The 21377-nt window shown below is 40.6% G+C and overlaps 1 protein-coding gene and 1 pseudogene across 2 annotated transcripts; both read left to right on the top strand.

Moving 5' to 3' along the window:
- The first annotated feature begins 923 nt into the window (after positions 1 to 923).
- Positions 924 to 2126, top strand: LOC149818953 (U-box domain-containing protein 33 pseudogene; annotated as a pseudogene). Its single transcript, XR_016427447.1, has 3 exons — positions 924 to 1417; positions 1783 to 2040; positions 2106 to 2126. The product of XR_016427447.1 is annotated as a U-box domain-containing protein 33 pseudogene (transcript).
- LOC149818952 (U-box domain-containing protein 33-like) lies at positions 2125 to 4588 on the top strand. The gene is made up of 2 exons (XM_089985683.1): positions 2125 to 2499; positions 4224 to 4588. The coding sequence occupies exons 1-2, from the start codon at positions 2140 to 2142 to the stop codon at positions 4404 to 4406; spliced, it is 543 nt and encodes a 180-aa protein (XP_089841809.1). The 5' UTR covers positions 2125 to 2139; the 3' UTR covers positions 4407 to 4588.
- The last annotated feature ends 16789 nt before the right edge of the window (positions 4589 to 21377 follow it).

The raw sequence follows: 21377 nt of genomic DNA, 5'->3' as shown, positions 1-21377 counted from the left end.
ACAGTTGCCAGCAATGGAGTACAAGTACATGAAGGCTTAAAAAGGTTCTGGTATGATTTTATTTTAAATGCAAATTGATACGATTCCGAAAAAATAGTGATACAAGTTTTTAATAAATTTCACTATGGTTTCTAAAAGAATTAATATGAGTTTCTAAAATGTTGATACGAAGTTTATATTTTAACAAAGATACCTATAAATTGAAATAGTTAAATATAATATGCAAATCAATTAATTATTGTATAATAATTCTTTTATGAATTATAATATTAAAATATTAATAAAAATAATGTCTTTATAAAATGAAATTGTTATTTATATGAAAAAATGTTAATAGAAATGATCTTGATACTCACTTATAATGTTATAAAAACTTGTTTTTATGTAAGTCGTTATGTGTTTCTCAAGTAATTGAGACGAGTTTCTTAAACATTTAATACTTTTTTTCATGATTTTGGAGATGAGTTTTGTACCCGTATTTGTCATTGGTACTCTGATACTTGATAGGCAAGGGTGTAAAAGTACCTATGCAACTATGGTTAGTATACAAAGGTGGGCCACATAAGTCAGGGTGGTCGTGTGCCCCACCTGGGGTGATCATGTTCTTTTGATATAAAAAAATGAGACTTTTATTTGTAAAGGTTTGATACATTGTGGGCCATTGATTCTTGAAGCCTTTGAAAAGTCTACTTAAATGTCACAATCACATAATTCAAACCCATTTTCTACTGAATGAACATTTATATCACATATCTGTGGTCTGATTTAAAAATAAAATAAAATTTTATAATAATAATAATTGAAAGTAAAAATTAAAAAATAAAAAACAAATCCTACTAAATAGTTTTATACCTTCGTTAGTATCAAACATTAACCCGAGATGATTGACAGAAATTTCCGATCCACTTGGAGCACCAGCACGGGGACTCAGATTTGAGAAGAAATGGACATCGTTAAGAAACAACAAGATATCATGGCAGAAGTTGAAAACTTGGCCAATGAAAACTCATCGCTTGAGGCCGTAGTCGCTGACACAAGCCTTGCGTTAGTTGAGACATTAGAGAAGCTGCAGGTGACACATTCAGCTCTTGTTGAAGCAGAGAATGAGAGATTGGAGATGCAGAAGCAGAGAGACAACGTTGCTCAGGCACTTGCTGGAATGGTGAGTGAGAAGATGGAACTGAAGCTGCAGAGGGATGATGCCATCAAGGAGGTGGAGGAGCTCCGGCGATGGCAGTCTGGAATACAGTTCACCAAGGAAGAGTTGGAAGAGGCCACCAACAACTTCGACCCCAGCCTGTTGGTAGGGCAAGGAGTGGTTGGATCTGTGTATAAGGGGCGCATCCGTCACACAGATGTTGCCATCAAGAGGCTGAATGTGGGGAGCTTGCAATGTGGACATGACTTGGATGATGAGGTATTTGTCCTTGCTTTTTTTTTTTTTTTGGATTTATAACCTGAAGAAACCACACCCGACACAAAAACCTGGTCAGGCTGGCTCAGCACCCCTGCCTCCAAGGCCTGATCTGCTACACATTGGTTTGCGCAGAACAAGGATTCCCATGAGAATCGAACCTTGACTGCCCGTCAAGGCCCCACCCCCACTAAGCCAACCCCCCCTTGGGGCTAGCTATTATTTGTCCCTGCTTGGCTTGCCAAATTTTATCCGTAGTCTAAGTATGCAATTGGATAGGTTTCAATTGGCTTGTATATATAGAAAAGCATCTGGGGCAAGGTAGTATGCAGACCGGATCCCTGATCCAACCCTTTTTCCTGTTCCAGATCAAGACTTTATGCAGAATGAAGCATCCCCACATCGTCACCCTCATCGGTGCATGCAGCGACCCACGCGCATTGGTCTATGAATACCCCATAAACGGCAACCTGGACGACAGAATGAATGGATCCCCACCACTGGCATGGCAGGCCCGGATCCGAATTGCTGCAGAAATATGTGGCACTCTCATTTTCCTCCACTCATCTGGCATAGTACGTGCCAACTTGAAGCCCAGCAACGTCCTTCTTGATGCCAACCTTGTCGTCAAGATAGATTTAGGATTCTGTGATCCCAGAAACAATTCGGATCCGGGTCCATATAATCCAAGGGGAACCTTGGTTTACATTGACCCTGAGATACATATGGCCACTGAGACGACACCCAAGTCAGATGTTTACTCATTTGGGATCATTCTCCTACAGTTGCTTACTGCTCGCCCTGCACCTTGGGTAGCAGAGGTCCTTAGCCATGAGGTGGATGCAGGCAACTTGCAGGATGTCTTGGATCAGAGGGCTGGAGCTTGGCCCTTCATACAGGCCCTACAGCTAGCCAACCTGGGGCTGAGGTGCATTTCCGAGAGCTCGCAGTCGCGCCCCGATTTGAAGTCCGAAGTCTGGAAGGTATTGGATGCAATGAGGTCCTCAACATCATCATCAACAGCTGGGTATGTAGCAGAGGGCTCTAGGAGGCCTCCTCACTACTTCTTGTGCCCCATTACGCAGGTCTGTTTGGAGTAGCTTACACTCTTTCACTCTTTCCTGTTTTATGAGACGTGATCTATTATAACTTCGTCTGGCTAGCGTTTACCCTAGAGCCATCAGCTATGGATACGAATGGCATAAAGCCTAGCACCTAGTTGGGTTTTAGACACCAAGCAAGCAACTTCATATATATATATATATATATATATGTGTGGTGCTATTGAAGGCATAGAACTATTGAGTACAAATCACTTACTTTTCATATATTTTAGATTTTTTTTAGATCAAACTTTATGGATGTGATCTACAATGTTTGTAGAAAATGAGTTTTGAATTATGTGACTGTGACAAGTAAGCAGGTTTTTTAAGAGTTTAAAAAATCATCGGTCCACAATGCACTAAAATTTCATGATTGGAAAAGTCTTATTTTTAAATAAAAAAACACTATCCAAGACTTGGTCCTTAGCAAATAAACTGTTCTGAACACATCTTTATTGTTAGATTGATAAGACTTAAACTATTATTACCAGCTCAATAGTTTTGTGCCTAGAGAGAGCGTGAGAGATGTATAGCTTTCCAAACCATACCTCTTTAAAAAATATACTTGCATGAGTACTTGCTCCTGTAGATGCATTTATCTTTTTTTATTTTACTAAAATTCATGTTTTGGATTAAATCAATTTAGCAAATATTCCTAATTTTTAGTTAATCAAGTTTTTTGTTCAATTTATCTCCTAGACTGTCCCTAACCTCTTTAAAAAACATACTTGTATGAGTACTTGCTCAATCCCAACCTGTACATGCATTTATCATTTGCTTATTTTACTAAAATTCATGTTTTGGATTAAATCAATTTAACAAGGATTCTTAATTTTTAGTTAATCAAGTTTTTGGTTCAATTTATCTCCTTGACTGTCCCTAACCTCTTTAAAAAACATACTTGCATGAGTACTTGCTCAATCCCAACCTGTACATGCATTTATCATTTGCTTATTTTACTAAAATTCATGTTTTGGATTAAATCAATTTAACAAGGATTCTTAATTTTTAGTTAATCAAGTTTTTGGTTCAATTTATCTCCTTGACTGTCCCTAACCTCTTTAAAAAACATACTTGCATGAATACTTGTTCAATCCCAACCTGTAGATGCATTTATCATTGCTTATTTTACTAAAATTCATGTTTTGGATTAATTCAATTTCGCAAGGATTCTTAATTTTTAGTTAATCAAGTTTTTCGTTCAATAGGTACTGTTGATTTTTTTTTTGTTGAGCTAAAAACACATATAAACAAAAAAAATATTTAAACTAATACATGTTTTCGACTAAATAAATCATAGAGATCACATCGGCAGGTCTATATTAAATAAAAAACACGAGCAAATATCTATTTTAAAGGGGTTTGGGGTGACCTAGAAGATAAATGGTTTTGAAGTTACACATTTCTATATATATATATATCCACATATATGTGGTATTACATATAGCCAGCCTGAACTGAGTGCCAACCTTCAATCAGGTTTGACCAAAATCCTGTCAGCTTAGAAAGATCCAACTGGACTATCCAATTCTGGCCCATGATCGGATGGACCCGAATGTATCCAATCTTTATTCGACCCAAATTTGAATGTGAGTCACAGATCCAGTTTGGACCTCGGGTCAGAAGTCTGGCCTGTTCACAACACTAACTATCCAGGTAAAGGAGTGGTAACAATACTCTTGACTTGATGGGCTATAAAATTGCAGGAGATCATGAGCGACCCATATGTTGCAGCTGATGGCCACACCTACGAGAGGGAGGCGCTGCAAGGATGGCTGGATGGTGAGCACTTGAATTCTCCAATGACCAACCTGCCCCTCTCCCATCTCAGCCTCACACCCAACTATACTCTCCGATCTGCAATCTGTGAATGGCGTGATCGATCCTGAAATTAATAGAATAAGTTTCTTGTTACTTTGTTTATTTGAGCAGCTGTGGAAATGCCATGTATAATTTTTTTTATTTGCTCTATTTATGTGATATTTTCAAATTTGAACATAAAAAAAGGTTGCTTGGATGAACTGCTTATTTTATGCATTTAAGAAATAAAAATAGAAGTAAATAATAAATATCAACTGCTTTTCAAAAGCAAGGGAGAAAGGAATGTATTTAGTTTATATCTATGCTTTTTGTTTGAGTAGAATTTCTACTTGAGTAGGACCCTCCTGTATCTTTCCTACATGTTTGATGTAGGAGCAAAGTAGAAGACTTCCTAAGTCTATAAGGGTTTAATTGGATCTATTTGCATTTTGGACTTTTATTTGTTATTTTAGTTATTGTATTTGGATCATTGTACTTGAACTACATCTTTAGGATAGATTTTATCTTTTTAGAAAGTTATCTTAAAAGATAATTTATTTTTATTAAAAAAATCTTCTTCTTTAAAAGGAGAAGAGATCTAGTTGTCATTCATAGTTGGATATGAGATTATTTCCTGGTTTGTCGAATTCACTAAATCAGTTTTGTATGAGAGTGAGAGATCTTTCCCCCTACTTGTTCGATGAGAATGTATCAAGGGTCGATCCTGATTTACATAATGCAGGACACACATGCTATGTGAAGTATCTTTGTGACATAAATGGGAATCATGGTTTCAGCTAGTGCAAAGTGATTGTATTTTTGCACCACAAAATTTTTTAATCTAAATATCACTAGAAAAATTATGTGCAAGTGTGTTAAAATTATCAAATATATGCATTCATTTGCACATGATAAAATAAATACACAAATTAGTGTAAACCGCTTTTACCTTGCAGATTATAGTAAAAGAGGAGCTAATTGTGATGAATCTCCCTTACTATATTTGTAGGTTATAGTAAAGAAGGGTAACATGTATTGGTTACAGTAGGCCTCTCTTACCATGCTTGCAGGTCACAGTAAAAGATAATAGCTTGTGCTGGTTATGGTGCTCTTTTAGGTTAGGGTAAAAAAAGGAAACGTGTACTTATTACAGTAAATCTCTTTTATTGTGCTTGTTTGTTGAAGTAAATGCTAACCACCATATATCACCCTAACTCCCAAACATCCATACATGTTGTGGCTAGTACATAAAGTATGAATGCAAGGAGCACGGGGTGATTACAGGCACGAATGATAAAAAGAGCATATTTGATGGAATAACTTTTCATTATGGGAAGCTAAACGTAAAAGATAAAATTTAGCAACTCTATAAAAAAGAAAAGCTACTTACGTTAAAAGAAGAAAAAAAGGAGATAAAAAAAAGCAAGTTGAAAAAGTTTGGCCCAAGTGATTGTGCATTCAAGGGAGCTCAAAAAGATATGCGGATCCTATCAACTCTCAAGCCCTCATCTTCTTCTCCCTTTATCTCTCTCTTTCTTCTTCTTCTTACTTGTGGTCTAAGCTCTAAGAAAGAGAGGCTATTGTAAAGGTGAAGAGACCTTGAAATAAAGTTTGAAATTTTTTACATTTCAATTTGAGTGTTAAAAAAATTAACGCTTCAGTTTGGCATACCCAGTGGAACATTTGCCTGCTTCCCATCTTCCTCAAAAGCTGCAACCATAGTGGGAAGAAATAAGAGTGAAGATCAAGTTGGTGCTTGCGAGCCAATTAAATGGCACCACTACTTGGCCTATTTCTGCATGCATACAAGTGCCCTTTCACTAGAAACAAAGCTAGAGCTGCCTCGACGTTGTTCAATAGCTTGGAAAGCTTAGCTTTGAAATTTGATGCATCTCCAAAGAGGAAAATGTTGAAAAGCCCCTCCGCTGTAGTAAAAAAATTAGATGTTAAAAGGTTCTCCTACGCAAAGGATGTTGAAATGCTCCTCTCTTTTATCAAAAAATTAGATGTTGAAAGGCTCTCCTACGAAAAGAATGTCGAAAAACTCCTCTATTTTTTCAAAAAAATGAAATACCTAAAAGCTTTTCTATAGAAAGGATGTTGAAAGACTCTTTTCTTTCATCAAAAAATGAGTTTTCTTATGTTCAAGAAAAGATACCAAAAAAATTATTTCGAAGATGATGATTGGACTTTGGTGGTTCCCAAAAAACTATCCTTTTTGAGGAAAAGTCTTCTGAAAAATACATATTTAGTGCTTGGTGTTATGTCTCTTACGATGATGCAAGTAGAGAAACCAACATCCATGTCGATGAAGGTGATATTACCAACCCGTCAAACCCTTACAGTACCAGTGCTAGCAAAGGTGATATCACCTAAGGCAAAAGTAACATCACCTACCAACCAAATCTAAGATGACATCACCTGCTAGTCAAAGCTCAAAAGTGACATCACTAACCAACCAAGCCCCCTTAGCACCTGTTCCAATAAAGGTGACATCATTAGTTGCAAAAGTGATATCATCAAGCATCCAAGCCTTATCAGTACTTATGCTAGCAAAACTGACATCACCTAAGGCAAAAGTAATATTACCTACCAAGTAAAGCTCAAAGGTGACATCATCAATTGCAAATGTGACATCACCAACCAACCAAAGCCTAGCAACACATATGCGATGAGCTAGCACCTATAGGCAAGCCAATAGAAGATAAAACTAAAGTGTCTTAGCTGCTGAATGGACATGGGTCTAGCTATGAAGCATTTATTATAATGATGCTAAAGTCTTCGACTCTCTCATATAAAAAAGTTGTTGGTATGCTGCAAAGTCATCAGACCATGTGTGGCATGCACGCAAATGAAGGAGACAATAATCATGTTGCATTTTTTTTTGGAACAAAAAACTAGGAACCAAAAATATCGATCATGATTTCACTCAAGCTGGGCAAAACAGTTAATCGGGGAAATAACTTGGCACCCAAGACCAATCAAAATCAGTCTAATGGTCAAGGGTTGAATCAAAATAAAAAATAAGGAGAAAGGCATGATCTGTCAAATCTGTTATAAGCCCACGGTGTTATCAACTATTGGCATTGGTTTAAACAAGCATTTCAAAGTGAAGACATCCTACAAGATCTTGTTGCCTTTATAGGTGTCAGACGAACGAACATGATAATTCTTGGTTCCTAGATATTGGAGCTATTGCCCACATTACTTTAGATAGCTAAACTCGTTAATCTCAATAGATACTATGGGATAGAAAAAATTATGATTGGTGATGGTACTAAGCTTGATATTACTCGCACCGAAACTGCAAACTTGAATATTGAAAATCAAAATATGAAACTGGAAAACATACGTGCTCCTGAAATTAAAGAATTTGATTTCAGTTAGTCAATTGACCTCTAACATGCCCTCTTCTCTTGAATTTTCATCTAACATTTTTTTGGTGAAGAAAAAGACCAACAACAAGGTGGTGGCCACGAACAATAGGATTTGAGGGCTTTATGGTGTCTCCTAAGAAAATAAATAAATTTTTTGTTCTTTATGGTTCAAATTTGTTAATAAGGACGTTTAGCACTCAAGGCTTGGTCATCCGCAGCTAGTAGATTTTTTTGGTTAAGAATAATCATATTAAGGTGACTTCACAAAATAAATGCTCCCCTATTTTTCCCAAGTTATCAAATTGGCAAGGCCCAAACCGGGCCTCTGGCTCAGCCGGACGCAAAGCGGGCCGACACAAGCTGGGTCGGTCTAGCCCATTATTATATATATTATATATAACATAATATATGTAATACATTATATATAATATAATATACATAATATATAATATAATACATTATATAAATAAATACATCATATTATATATAATATACTATATATTATATATTATATAATAGGCCCAGCATGACCCGATTAGGCCCATGGGCTAATGGGTCGGCATGAACTGGGCCTTTGGCCTGGCTCGTCATTGATGGGCCGGGCTATTGACCCAGTCAATAGCCCGGTCAGCCCAATGCCCACCCCCAACAAGGGGTAATGTTGCTTGTATCCTCTTAAGGTCATGTATTCTTGTCGAGGCATGTTGTGTTTGATGAATATATCTTCCCATATAGAGAACCTGGAAAACTCTTTTCTTTTATAGTTGCTAATGAAGAACCGGTAAGCTTCATTGATTCAATAGTTTTCAACATTTTGATGCTCCAAAAGAATCAGGTTATCATGTTGAAATCTCGCTAGAAAGTAGCCAAGATTACGTTTTTCAAGAGACCTCTTCCAACCAAACTGATGTAACCCAAGTGAAGACCAAAATTTGGGTGTTTTAGAAAACCAAGAAAATCTTTTTGGAAATGAAATTGATTCCTCAAATAAGGCTGACGAGGTGCAACCTGAAAATATAGCTGAAGAAGTTTAGTCAAACACTCAGAATGTACATCACATGGTTACAAGGTCGAAAGATGGGATTGTAAAGCCAAATCCAAAATATTTTTTAGCCTTGTTAATTTCCTTAGAACCAAAAAGTTTGATTGAAGCCTTAAACAATCCTGGGTGGCGTTAAACCATGGAATAAGAACTCAGAGCCTTGCATCAAAATGAAATTTGGGTCTTAATTTCACGAATACCAAACATGAATGTAATTGGGAGCAAATGGGTTTTCAAAACTAAAATAAAGAGTGATGGCAGCTTAGAGCGTCTTAAAGCTCATTTGGTGGCAAAAGGTTTTAGCCACATTCTTGAAAATAATTTTCTTGAGACCTTTTCTCCCATCATAAAGCTTGCATCTATTCGAATTGTGCTATAAGTTGCTCTTGTTCACAACTAGGACATTAGACAGTTGGACATGAAAAATGATTTTCTACATGGGTTTCTAAATCAAGATGTTTATATTGATCAACCACATGAGTTTCATGATAAATACAAACAAGACTGTGTGCAAGTTAAATCAAGCATTATATGGATTGAAACAAGCTCCACGAGTTTGGTATGACAGATTTGAATCTTTTTTGTTCGCTATGGGGTTTTATTCCAGTGTGGCAGATTGCTCTTTGTTTATCTATCATAGTAGAGGTACCATGCTCCTTCTACTCTATGTGGATGATATTATATTATTCTTACTGGGAGCAATCCTTTTATGTTAAATAAGTTTGTTGAAGATGTTAGCCGTGAATTTGCTATGAAAAATCTTGGATATCTGCACTATTTTTAGGGAATAGAAGTTTATCGGCTCTCTATGCATATTCTCTCCTGAATAGAGTTCAAATGTTAGAGGCTAAATCTATGTTTACTCCCATGGTGTCCTAACATGTGGCCTGCAAAAGAGAGTGAACAAATGTTTTATGACAGTACTCTCTAGAGAAGTATTGTTTTTTTTTTTTTTGGTGGGGGGGTTACAATACTTACATTTAAACTACCAGATGTTTCATTCAATGCAAATTATGTTAGTAAATTTATGCAAAACCCAAATGTGTTTTATTTTCAGATAGTTAAAAGAATTTTAAGATATGTGCATGGAACAATGGATTTTGGGACCCGAATGCTATCTAAGACGCCACTTCAGTTAAATGCTTTTTCTGACGTTGACTGGGTAGGTTGACCAATTAACAGGAGATCAACTACTGGCTTCTGCACATTTTTAGGTACCAACTGTATATCCTTGAGTGTCAAGAAACAACATTCAGTAGCCTGATCGAGTGTTGAAACAAATTATAAAGCCATGGTGTCAACAGCTGCAGAACTCATGTGGTTATCCGTTATCCTGCGCGATATTGGTGTATTTCTGTTAGAACCTCCCATCTTATTTTGTGATAATTTGTCAGCTCTCCAAGTTACTATCCAGTCTTGAATGAAGCATGCCGAGATTGATTTTCATTTTGTACGAGAGAAAGTAGCTCGTGGAAGCTTGATTACAAGGTTTGCGACTTTGTCCACTCAAGTACATATATTAACTAAAGCTCTCCTTCGGTCAGACTTCAAAATACAAAGCAAACTTGGGTTGTGGTTACACCCCACCTCAAGTTTGATGGGCATCTGATAAGAGTCCTGCTGGACTCAAGGATTCGGCAGATCACGTTGGGCAAGGTCTCTATCAAGAAAATGATTAGAATCCTGGTGGACTCAAGGATTCAGCAGATCACGTTGGGCAAGTTCTCTTCCAAGAAACATCTCACTTACAAGGGAACCTTATCAGTAAGTTACCTATTCATTATGGAAACTTTATTCAGTCAGGAATCGTTTCTTGTATTAGAAGTAGGGGTGGCAAAACCTGACACGACCCGCCAACCGGCCTCTTAGGCGGGTTCGGGTTGGGCTTAAGCCAACCCGTTTAATAAATGGGTCGACCCGCGTAACCCGTTTATTAAACCGGTCGGGTTCGGGTTGGGGGTATGCCAACCCGCCAACCCGGCTGACCCGTTTAATAAACGGGTTAGGTGGGTGGGTCAATGTAACGACCCCAACTCCTACTTTTGAAAAATGCGGATTTTTTTTTTTTTTTTTTTTTGAGTTGCGGAAAACTTCCCAGAGACCCGGGGTCCTCACAGTTCCAATTCCAACTGGACAGCCACAAACCACAAAAGAACTTGCAATTATCATCCATAAACTAACCAATACCTTTATTTATGATTTAAGAATTAATCTCCAAATAAAGTGTTTGATTCAACAGAAAGTAAAGTTACAATTTCAGAAATTAAAAGAACTAAAAGGCAAAAGATAGAGCCACTAAGTCCTCTACTGAAGCTGACAAGCCCAAGTATAACTCATCCATCCCAGATGCATGTCCAACTTCACTGTTCACCATTTCCTGTGAAAAACCAACAAAGTAGGGTGTCAGAACCAAAATTCTGAGCACAGCTACTTCTAAAGAAACCAGGTGAGAGAAAGAACATGGATAAGATTTCATGCAGTGATTCGAGTGAGTGCTTAAGTAAAATTTGCAACATCTAAATATCCATAACTATCAATATTTGTATTTACTCACTAGTCAAGAACAGTAAACAGTGTCATATATTGATAACTAAATGATCAAACCTTTCAGCATGATTTCACAAAGTAAATCATATGCTACCACCAAATGATGTCATGATATCAAGAATGATTCAATCATGCATGATCTAATGCATAACAGAAAAATGCATGATTATGTGCAATGCATGATTTCTTCTGTTATCTTTCATTTAAGTTTCATCTTTCCACATGCATGCCCTATTAGATGCACATATCTTTAGGTTCCTCTTTTTAATTATCGTGGCCCGCGGATACACCAAACGGGTACAAACCCCGAGGTCAAGTAGGTTCCCAGGGTAGCTTAACACACAATTTGTATTTTATTACTGGGTTCCAACTTAGCCCTCGACCGATATCAGGAAACAACACCATCCATCGGAACATTAGACCTCCACATCTAATGTCGGGGACACAAGGGACACCCCACGCCCACAAGTGCCACTTCCTTGGTACCATAAACTCACAGCTGTGACTAACACACCACTCCCGGGTAAAGTGGCGGGTTCTCCCTAAAACCGTGGCCAGGAGAAGAACCTCAATATCGGGTTCAGGGGCAACAACGCACACGGAGTTTTTGTATCCTTACAGTCTCCCCAAGACCGGATATCCAAGATTCTCATACTCCAGATGAGATATCCCAGAAAGTAAATTTACACTGTTCTTATTCATTATATTTTTAATTAAGTCAATTTCTTTAAGTTTGCAACACCCTATGCAAAAGTAAGGTGAAAACCCCGCATCCTCCCTTGAGGGGACCCATTCGGGACTCCAGCCCGTAACCACCACTAGAGCAGTGTAGTAATGTGTCAAGTGATGTATTTAGAAACATAACTAAAAGAAAACCAACCCACGGCACTCCAGGCCGCTGATGGTCCAATTTGGCCATCGGAGCATCACATAATAAAACCATAACAGTTAGTGAAAGCATAACCTTCACGGCAAGTGTTTTCTCTCAATCCAATACACAAGCTTTTAAATAACACATGGATCTTAGCCAAAAATATAATGTTCATCTAGGGACATACAAGCAAGATCCATTCCATATGTACAATTTCAGTTTCATGTATCCATTCTCCCTAAACAGTGTAACATGAGCACTGTTATACACAACTGACCCATTACTAATTACTAAAAAGTATACTAGTTAGTCATGCTTCATTTTATTCATATATTGCCTAACAGTAAATACTAATGAACCCATTCTCCAATGATAACAGTTGTGCCCAGTTTACCGAATATGAATGGGGAACTGTTCAAAAGAGTGGAGGTCGGCTATGTGTACCTAATAATGCTGTCCTCCGATTTGGCACATCACAATGTGACATTACAAGACATTCAAGAGAAACTATATCACTCATTCATAAGGAAAAGTAAACGATCTGGTGTAACCTAATACAAAATCCAATAGTCAATGTTATTTAAATCAAGTGAAGTCAATTCCTACTGTTTCAAGAAAATCAAAGCTATGAAAAAATTTCATAATGGTGCGATAAAAGTCAGTATGGCGAAAGCAGGCCCTACTATTGCAATATTGTTCCACTGCAGAGGATAACAGGGTATGCTAGAAAAATGGGGTATGATAATCAGAATGTAACAGGGTATACAATTCCTTTAACTGGTCAGCATACACCAAGGTATTCCATTGACACAACTGTATAGAGGCATGCTGTTAACATTAAAAGACTGTTCGATTAACACAAATTGATCATAACATAATAGTGTGGGCAATTATCACTAACCGATATTTATTTTATCAAAATATACCTCTAATGATTACTCAAATTGGTGAACCTAATACTATACCTGAGGAGGTCCCAGATGGTCATACCTTTGCATTAAGAGTTTCCAACCCATACCCATTGAGTAATTTCATAAACAGGTAGTACAAAGTTCAAATGTGCAGATTAAATGTTTTTCATATTAAACCTATATTCAGTATATACGTTTTAAAGCCCCCTTGGTGCTCTAAAATGAAAACAAAGTGTGAATCACACACCAAGCAACGAGGAACTAGTGTCGTTCATACTGTCTTGCCCCAGCCTGGGACATGGCCAGGGTTCCCCTTTTTTTTTTTTTTCAATCGAGTTAGAGGCCAGCTCCCAGCTAACTGGGTCAGCTGGGCCTGCTATGGCCTGGTTCAAAAGATGCACAGCACCCAGCCGATTGGGTCGGCTGGGCCGGTCACCCCTCAATGCACATTATATTTATATTGAATTCGCCAGAACGATAACCCCAAACAGAATTTAACACATATCATGCCTCAATTCCAAATCAAGAGAAGGAATAGTAGGTCTAAATATTGACATCCACCTAAATAAAATAACTATCTTAAATCTGAACTAAGTTTAGGAGATAACCAATATACAATCCAACCAAAACAAAGGAAAAACACCCCACACCTGGAAAGATCCGAAACCCCCAAATCACCGAATTGGGGTTTTAGGTTTAGGGTTGATGTAAACCCCAAATCCTACTCTCAAATCCCCCACATGGAATCGAACCTATGTTCGATCCCTCACCCGAAATCCGAGAAGCACCGTACCTTATTGAAGATTTCTCCGGCGATCCCCGGCGGCAATCGCGAAAGCAGGGTCGCGGCTGATGCTCCTCACTGCTGCCGTGGCCTTCGGTGGTGGCTGACCGCAGCTCGTCGGCGAGATTCGAACTCCACCGGCGCGCGCACCGACTGAGAGAGACGCGAGGGAGATGAGGGAAGAGGGTGAGACCCCCTCTTCTGCCTCCCCTTTTTATCGCCGAGATGGGGGAGGTCGGTTACGCCCTGCGTAACCCCCCCCTTTTTCCCCTTTCCTTTTCCTGTTACAACAGGATCGGGCAACCCTTATCGGGTGCCCTTTCCTCTTATTTTTTTTTTTAAAAAAACTGTCATGGGGTGGGGCTCGGGTCCGAACTCGGGACCCGTAACCCGGCCCCAAAACAAATATGGATCCACAAGTGGATCCAAATGGATCCACTGTGGATCCTTGGATAAAATTTTAAAAACATAAAAATTTTATTCATTTTGAATCTCACATTTTATAAAATCTTAACCCCCACCAAAATGGATCCGCAAGTTGGATCCAAGTGGATCCAACTGTGGATCCTCGAATCCGCTTAATATATATATATATATATATATATTTCTATAGTATTACCCATATTAATATTATTTATTTATGATTATACACACACATATATATATATATATATATTTAGATATATATAAATATATATATATGTACATGGATCCGGTATATGGATCCCATACCCATCTACGCACCCTAATTGAATGATCATTCTCTGAATTATTAAATAAATTAAAAATTATTGTACTTATACGTATATATCAAATTTACGAGGTAAATGTACGCGAAAAAACCCCTTTATGGGTCCTGGATCTGTAATTTGGATCCAGGCCCAATTTGCAAAATTTTATAAAATTTTCAAGTTTTACATCCCTACCCCCTTAAAAGAATTTCGTCCTCGAAATTAGAACGTACCAAATAAAAGAGGATAGTGTTGACGCATATCCGCCTCAGGCTCCCAAGTGCATTCATCTAGTCCATGATGCTGCCATCGCACCTTTACAAATGGAATCGTCCTACTGCGTAGTACCCTTTCCTGGCGTTCCACAATCTCTATCGGCTTCTCGTCCGTAGTTAAGTCAGGTTGTACCTCGATCGCCTCATAGTGAATTACGTGTGAGGGGTCAGGCACGTACTTTTTCAGCATCGAGACATGAAAAACATCGTGAATCTGCGAAAACTGAGGAGGAAGGGCTACTCGATACGCAGTCTCTCCGACCCGCCCAAGGACTTCGAAGGGTCCGACATACCTAGGACTCAACTTGCCTTTCTTCCCAAACCGGAAGATACTTTTCGTAGGCGAGATTCGAACAAACACGTGATTGCCTACCTCAAAACTGAGCTCTCTACGCCGCTGATCGGCATAACTCTTTTGCCTACTTTGAGCTGCAATCAACCTTTGTCGAATTAAACGTACCTGATCCGCATAGTGCTGGACGATTTCTGGAGACTGTATTGCTCTTACTCCAACTTCATCCCAACAAACCGGAGATCTACACGGTCGGCCATACAGTGCTTCATACGGGGCCATACCAATACTAGCATGAAAGCTATTGTTATAGGAAAACTCTGCAAGCTTCACATGTTTGTCCCAATCACCGGCCCAATCCAAAGCGCACGCTCTCAACATGTCCTCGAGCGTCTGAATCGTTCGCTCTGACTGCCCGTCTGTCTGCGGATGGAAAGCAGTACTAAACTTCAAAGTAGTGCCAAGAGCTTTCTGAATCTGGCGCCAAAATCGAGATGTGAACCTCGGATCCCGATCTGACACTATCGAACGAGGTACTCCGTGAAGCCTAATAATCTCTTCTACGTAGAGCTTGGCCAAGCTTTCCAAGCTTTGACTAATCCTGATCGGAAGAAAATGAGCACTCTTCGTCAAACGATCCACAATCACCCATATGGCATCTCGTTGTCGTCGGGTCTTAGGCAGCCCTACAATGAAGTCCATTGAGATATCATCCCACTTCCATTCTGGAATCTCAAGAGGCTGCAAAAGTCCACCCGGTCTCTGGTGTTCAATCTTCACTTGTTGGCACGTAAGACACCGGGATACGAACTCCGCGATGTCCCGTTTCATCCCATTCCACCAGTACGTCCTCTGAAGATCTTTGAACATCTTGGTGGAACCAGGGTGAACGGAATACTTCGACCTGTGAGCTTCACTCATCAGCTCTTCACGCAACGCTTTTGGGACCCACCATCGGTCCCCGAACATAATGGTTCCGCTCTCCTCCCGGCGAAACTGCGCTTCTGGCTTCTGAGCACTTTCGCACAACTTTTCAAAGTCCGGATCTTTTGATTGGAGTTCCTCAATTCGATCTATGATCTCTGGTCGTGCCTGCATCCCAGCACAAAGGATGCGTTCAGAGTCATCAGAAAAAGGTTGCCATCGTACGAACTCCTCGACCAGATTCCAACCGTGTCCAATCAAGCTAGCTGCTGTGACTGACGCCTTTCTGCTAAGTGCATCAGCCACCACATTCGCCTTACCCGGATGGTAAGCGATGGAGAAGTCGTAATCCTTTAGGAATTCCAACCACCTACGTTGCCTCAAATTCAAGTCCCTCTGGGTGAAGATATACTTGAGGCTCTTGTGGTCAGACATGACCTCAAACGTTTCTCCATAAAGGTAGTGGCGCCAAATCTTCAGCGCGTATACTACTGCCGCTAACTCCAAGTCGTGTGTGGGATAATTCTTCTCATGCACCTTTAGCTGTCGGGAAGCGTATGCTATGACATTTCCATGTTGCATAAGGACACAACCCAGTCCGGTCCCTGACGCATCACTATATACCACAAAACCACCCGCCCCGGAAGGCAATGTCAACACCGGCGCTGTGGTCAACCTTCTTTTTAACTCTTGGAAACTGCCTTCGCAGCGAGAGGACCATTCGAACTTTACTCCTTTCTGCAACAACCGAGTCATCGGAGCCGCTATACGCGAGAAATCTTGAATGAAACGACGATAATAACCCGCCAATCCCAAGAAACTCCTAATGTCTGTCACCGTCTTTGGTTGTCCCCATGACAAAACGGCTTCCACCTTGGCTGGATCAACCTCCACACCCCTCTCAGATATTACGTGACCCAGAAACATTACTCTATCGATCCAAAACTCACACTTTGAGAATTTAGCGTAAAGATGATGTTCTCTCAGTGTCTGTAGCACGAGTCGCAAATGCCCTCGGTGATCTTCCACATTCTCCGAATATATCAGGATGTCATCTATGAACACGATGACAAAAGAATCCAACCACAACTTGAAAACCCGGTTCATCAGATCCATAAATGCCGCAGGGGCATTCGTAAGTCCAAAGGACATCACTAGAAATTCATAATGCCCATATCTGGACCTGAACGCTGTCTTAGGAATATCTTCGGTTTTAATCCTCAGCTGATGATATCCCGAACGAAGATCGATTTTCGAGAACACCTTGGCCCTTCTCAACTGATCAAACAAATCATCGATCCTAGGCAAAGGGTATTTGTTCTTCACCGTTACTTGATTCAGCATGCGGTAGTCAATACAAAGTCGCATTGAACCATCCTTCTTCTTAACAAAGAGGACCGGGGCACCCCAAGGGGATACACTCGGTCTAATAAATCCTTTGTCAAGAAGCTCCTGCAACTGCTTTTTCAGTTCCCCTAACTCAGCAGGTGCCATGCGATACGGAGCGCGAGAAACTGGGGCTGTACCAGGCACTAGCTCGATCGAGAACTCAATTTCTCGATGCGGAGGCAAACCCGGCAAATCCTCGGGAAAAACATCCGGGAATTCGCGGACAACGTCTAACTGCTCCAACGACGGCGCCTGACTGTCTTGAGCAGAAACACAGGCCAAGAATACCATGTAACCCTTCTTGTGGTACTTGGAGACCTTCAAAGCTGACACGATCTTCACCCCATCGGTTGGTCTCGTTGAATGGCACAACAATACAGACAAATTGGGGTGCTCCAAGATCACCTTCCTGCCCCGGCACTGGAGGGTCGCATTATGCTTGGACAACCAGTCCATGCCCAAGATGACATCATAGAATGTCATATCCAAAATGACCAAATCGGCCGACAACTCATGGCCTTCTATCACCACGCATACGGACGGAAAATACTTCCCGCAGGAAGAGGATGCACCCATAGGTGACATCACATCAAGAGCCCTTTCGAGGCTAGATGGAACCACATCAAGCAACTTTGCAAACGAAGAGGAAATAAAACTGTGAGTTGCACCCAAATCAAACATAACACGTGCAAAGTGTTTGGCGACTAAGAATATACCTTCGATCAGATCAGCCTGATCATCCTGGGAGGTTGCTGTCGCTGCGTAGACCCGTCCATTGGTCTTGCGCTGACCCTGCTGCTGTTGAGGTCTTTGCTGCTGTGGTTGTTGCGGCTGTCCACCCGGAACCGCAGGCTTGTTCGGACAGAAGGGGGCAATGTGCCCTGGCTGTTGGCACTGATAGCATACCCCCTTAAACGATGGGCAAAAACCTAACGGATGATTCTTGCCACATCTGCGACATGCCGGTTGGGCCTTCCCCTGTTGTCTCCGCGGCTGAGGTCGGCCCTGTTGCGCGCCCTGCTGTCGCCCTTCCCAGGTCCGCTGCTTCTTCCCGTTCTGCACTCCCCCTCCTGCTGGAGGATTCTTCCTGATCCCGCCTGAAGGACCTCCTCCGCTGCCACCCTTCTTCTGAAAACTACCTTTGGATCGTTCCCAATCCTCGGTCAGTACGGTGGCCGACTCGATCGCCTCGGCCAGGGTAGAAGGACGACCCCCGAGCACACGAGTCCTTAACCCGTCTTTCAGTCCACGCACGAATCTAGCCGCCCTTGCCTTCTCATTCTTGAAGAGGTTTGGGCTATACTTCTCAAGACTCCGGAACTTAGTAGTGTATTCCACTAGACTCATGGTCCCCTGAGTCAGATCGAGAAACCTTTGTTGCATCTGCTCCTCGGCGTAAGGGGGAAAGTAGGCGTCCAGAAACTCCTCCCTGAACGTCTCCCAAGGAATCTCATCCCAATCAGCAAATTTCACCCTTCGCAGGGTGTCCCACCAGTTCATGGCATCGCCCTTTAAGCGGTACGAGCCAAAGGGTGTCTTTCTCTCCTCAGGGACAAGCAAGACGTCAAACACCCGCTCAATCTCCTCGACCCATCTCTCGGCAGCCTCTGGGTCTGCCTTTCCTGAAAAGGAAGGCGGGTCCAACTTCAGAAACCTCTCGAACGAAACGCCACCTGCGTTGGGAATGATGTTGACCGGAGGGTCACGAGTCGCTGCCTGCACGGCTGCCTGTGCAGCTGCCTGTGCAGCCTGTGCTGCTTGGGCCGTTTGTGCAGCTTGTGCCGCCATAGTCTCTGTCAGGGTATGGATGGTCTCCATCATGAAATCTCTTTCCTCCTGCCAGTTCGTGGGAGCAGCAGCAGAAGACGAAGCGCCTCTACGGGTATAGTGCGACATCTACAATGCACCAATTTTTTTTTTTTTCAAAATTAGGCTATTATTGATACTACCCCTTTAGGGCTGATCACGAACAGTATTCGTTCCCGAATCTCGTCAGATTTTTAATCCTCACCAAATAACATCAAATTTTTTTTTTTTTTAAGTAACATATCACACAGGACTTATATAAAGTAAGCAAAAGTATTAAGCAACATACCAGTGAAGAAGACTGCTCTGGAGGACGAGTCATAACTTGTCGACGCTTCAGGACAGGACTCACATACCATTTATGAAAATTAAACATTAAAAGACGATAAAATTGCAAGTATTCGTGGTGGCTTTGATACCAAACCTGTAACGACCCCAACTCCTACTTTTGAAAAATGCGGATTTTTTTTTTTTTTTTTTTTTGAGTTGCGGAAAACTTCCCAGAGACCCGGGGTCCTCACAGTTCCAATTCCAACTGGACAGCCACAAACCACAAAAGAACTTGCAATTATCATCCATAAACTAACCAATACCTTTATTTATGATTTAAGAATTAATCTCCAAATAAAGTGTTTGATTCAACAGAAAGTAAAGTTACAATTTCAGAAATTAAAAGAACTAAAAGGCAAAAGATAGAGCCACTAAGTCCTCTACTGAAGCTGACAAGCCCAAGTATAACTCATCCATCCCAGATGCATGTCCAACTTCACTGTTCACCATTTCCTGTGAAAAACCAACAAAGTAGGGTGTCAGAACCAAAATTCTGAGCACAGCTACTTCTAAAGAAACCAGGTGAGAGAAAGAACATGGATAAGATTTCATGCAGTGATTCGAGTGAGTGCTTAAGTAAAATTTGCAACATCTAAATATCCATAACTATCAATATTTGTATTTACTCACTAGTCAAGAACAGTAAACAGTGTCATATATTGATAACTAAATGATCAAACCTTTCAGCATGATTTCACAAAGTAAATCATATGCTACCACCAAATGATGTCATGATATCAAGAATGATTCAATCATGCATGATCTAATGCATAACAGAAAAATGCATGATTATGTGCAATGCATGATTTCTTCTGTTATCTTTCATTTAAGTTTCATCTTTCCACATGCATGCCCTATTAGATGCACATATCTTTAGGTTCCTCTTTTTAATTATCGTGGCCCGCGGATACACCAAACGGGTACAAACCCCGAGGTCAAGTAGGTTCCCAGGGTAGCTTAACACACAATTTGTATTTTATTACTGGGTTCCAACTTAGCCCTCGACCGATATCAGGAAACAACACCATCCATCGGAACATTAGACCTCCACATCTAATGTCGGGGACACAAGGGACACCCCACGCCCACAAGTGCCACTTCCTTGGTACCATAAACTCACAGCTGTGACTAACACACCACTCCCGGGTAAAGTGGCGGGTTCTCCCTAAAACCGTGGCCAGGAGAAGAACCTCAATATCGGGTTCAGGGGCAACAACGCACACGGAGTTTTTGTATCCTTACAGTCTCCCCAAGACCGGATATCCAAGATTCTCATACTCCAGATGAGATATCCCAGAAAGTAAATTTACACTGTTCTTATTCATTATATTTTTAATTAAGTCAATTTCTTTAAGTTTGCAACACCCTATGCAAAAGTAAGGTGAAAACCCCGCATCCTCCCTTGAGGGGACCCATTCGGGACTCCAGCCCGTAACCACCACTAGAGCAGTGTAGTAATGTGTCAAGTGATGTATTTAGAAACATAACTAAAAGAAAACCAACCCACGGCACTCCAGGCCGCTGATGGTCCAATTTGGCCATCGGAGCATCACATAATAAAACCATAACAGTTAGTGAAAGCATAACCTTCACGGCAAGTGTTTTCTCTCAATCCAATACACAAGCTTTTAAATAACACATGGATCTTAGCCAAAAATATAATGTTCATCTAGGGACATACAAGCAAGATCCATTCCATATGTACAATTTCAGTTTCATGTATCCATTCTCCCTAAACAGTGTAACATGAGCACTGTTATACACAACTGACCCATTACTAA

This window comes from Nuphar pumila, chromosome 13 (assembly GCF_984573655.1).
Source record: "Nuphar pumila chromosome 13, dmNupPumi1.hap1.1, whole genome shotgun sequence".
Taxonomy (NCBI): Eukaryota; Viridiplantae; Streptophyta; class Magnoliopsida; order Nymphaeales; family Nymphaeaceae; genus Nuphar; species Nuphar pumila.
Note: the sequence above shows the minus strand (reverse complement) of the source record. Positions and strands in the feature narration are given on the sequence as shown.

What these genes read in the sequence shown, in the direction of transcription:
- LOC149818952 (XM_089985683.1), top strand. Translation starts at nt 2,140, where the DNA reads ATGGCCACTGAGACGACACCCAAGTCAGATGTTTACTCATTTGGGATC. An exon ending in TCTTGTGCCCCATTACGCAG is followed by an intron (nt 2,500 to 4,223) that starts GTCTGTTTGGAG and finishes ATAAAATTGCAG; the next exon opens with GAGATCATGAGCGACCCATA.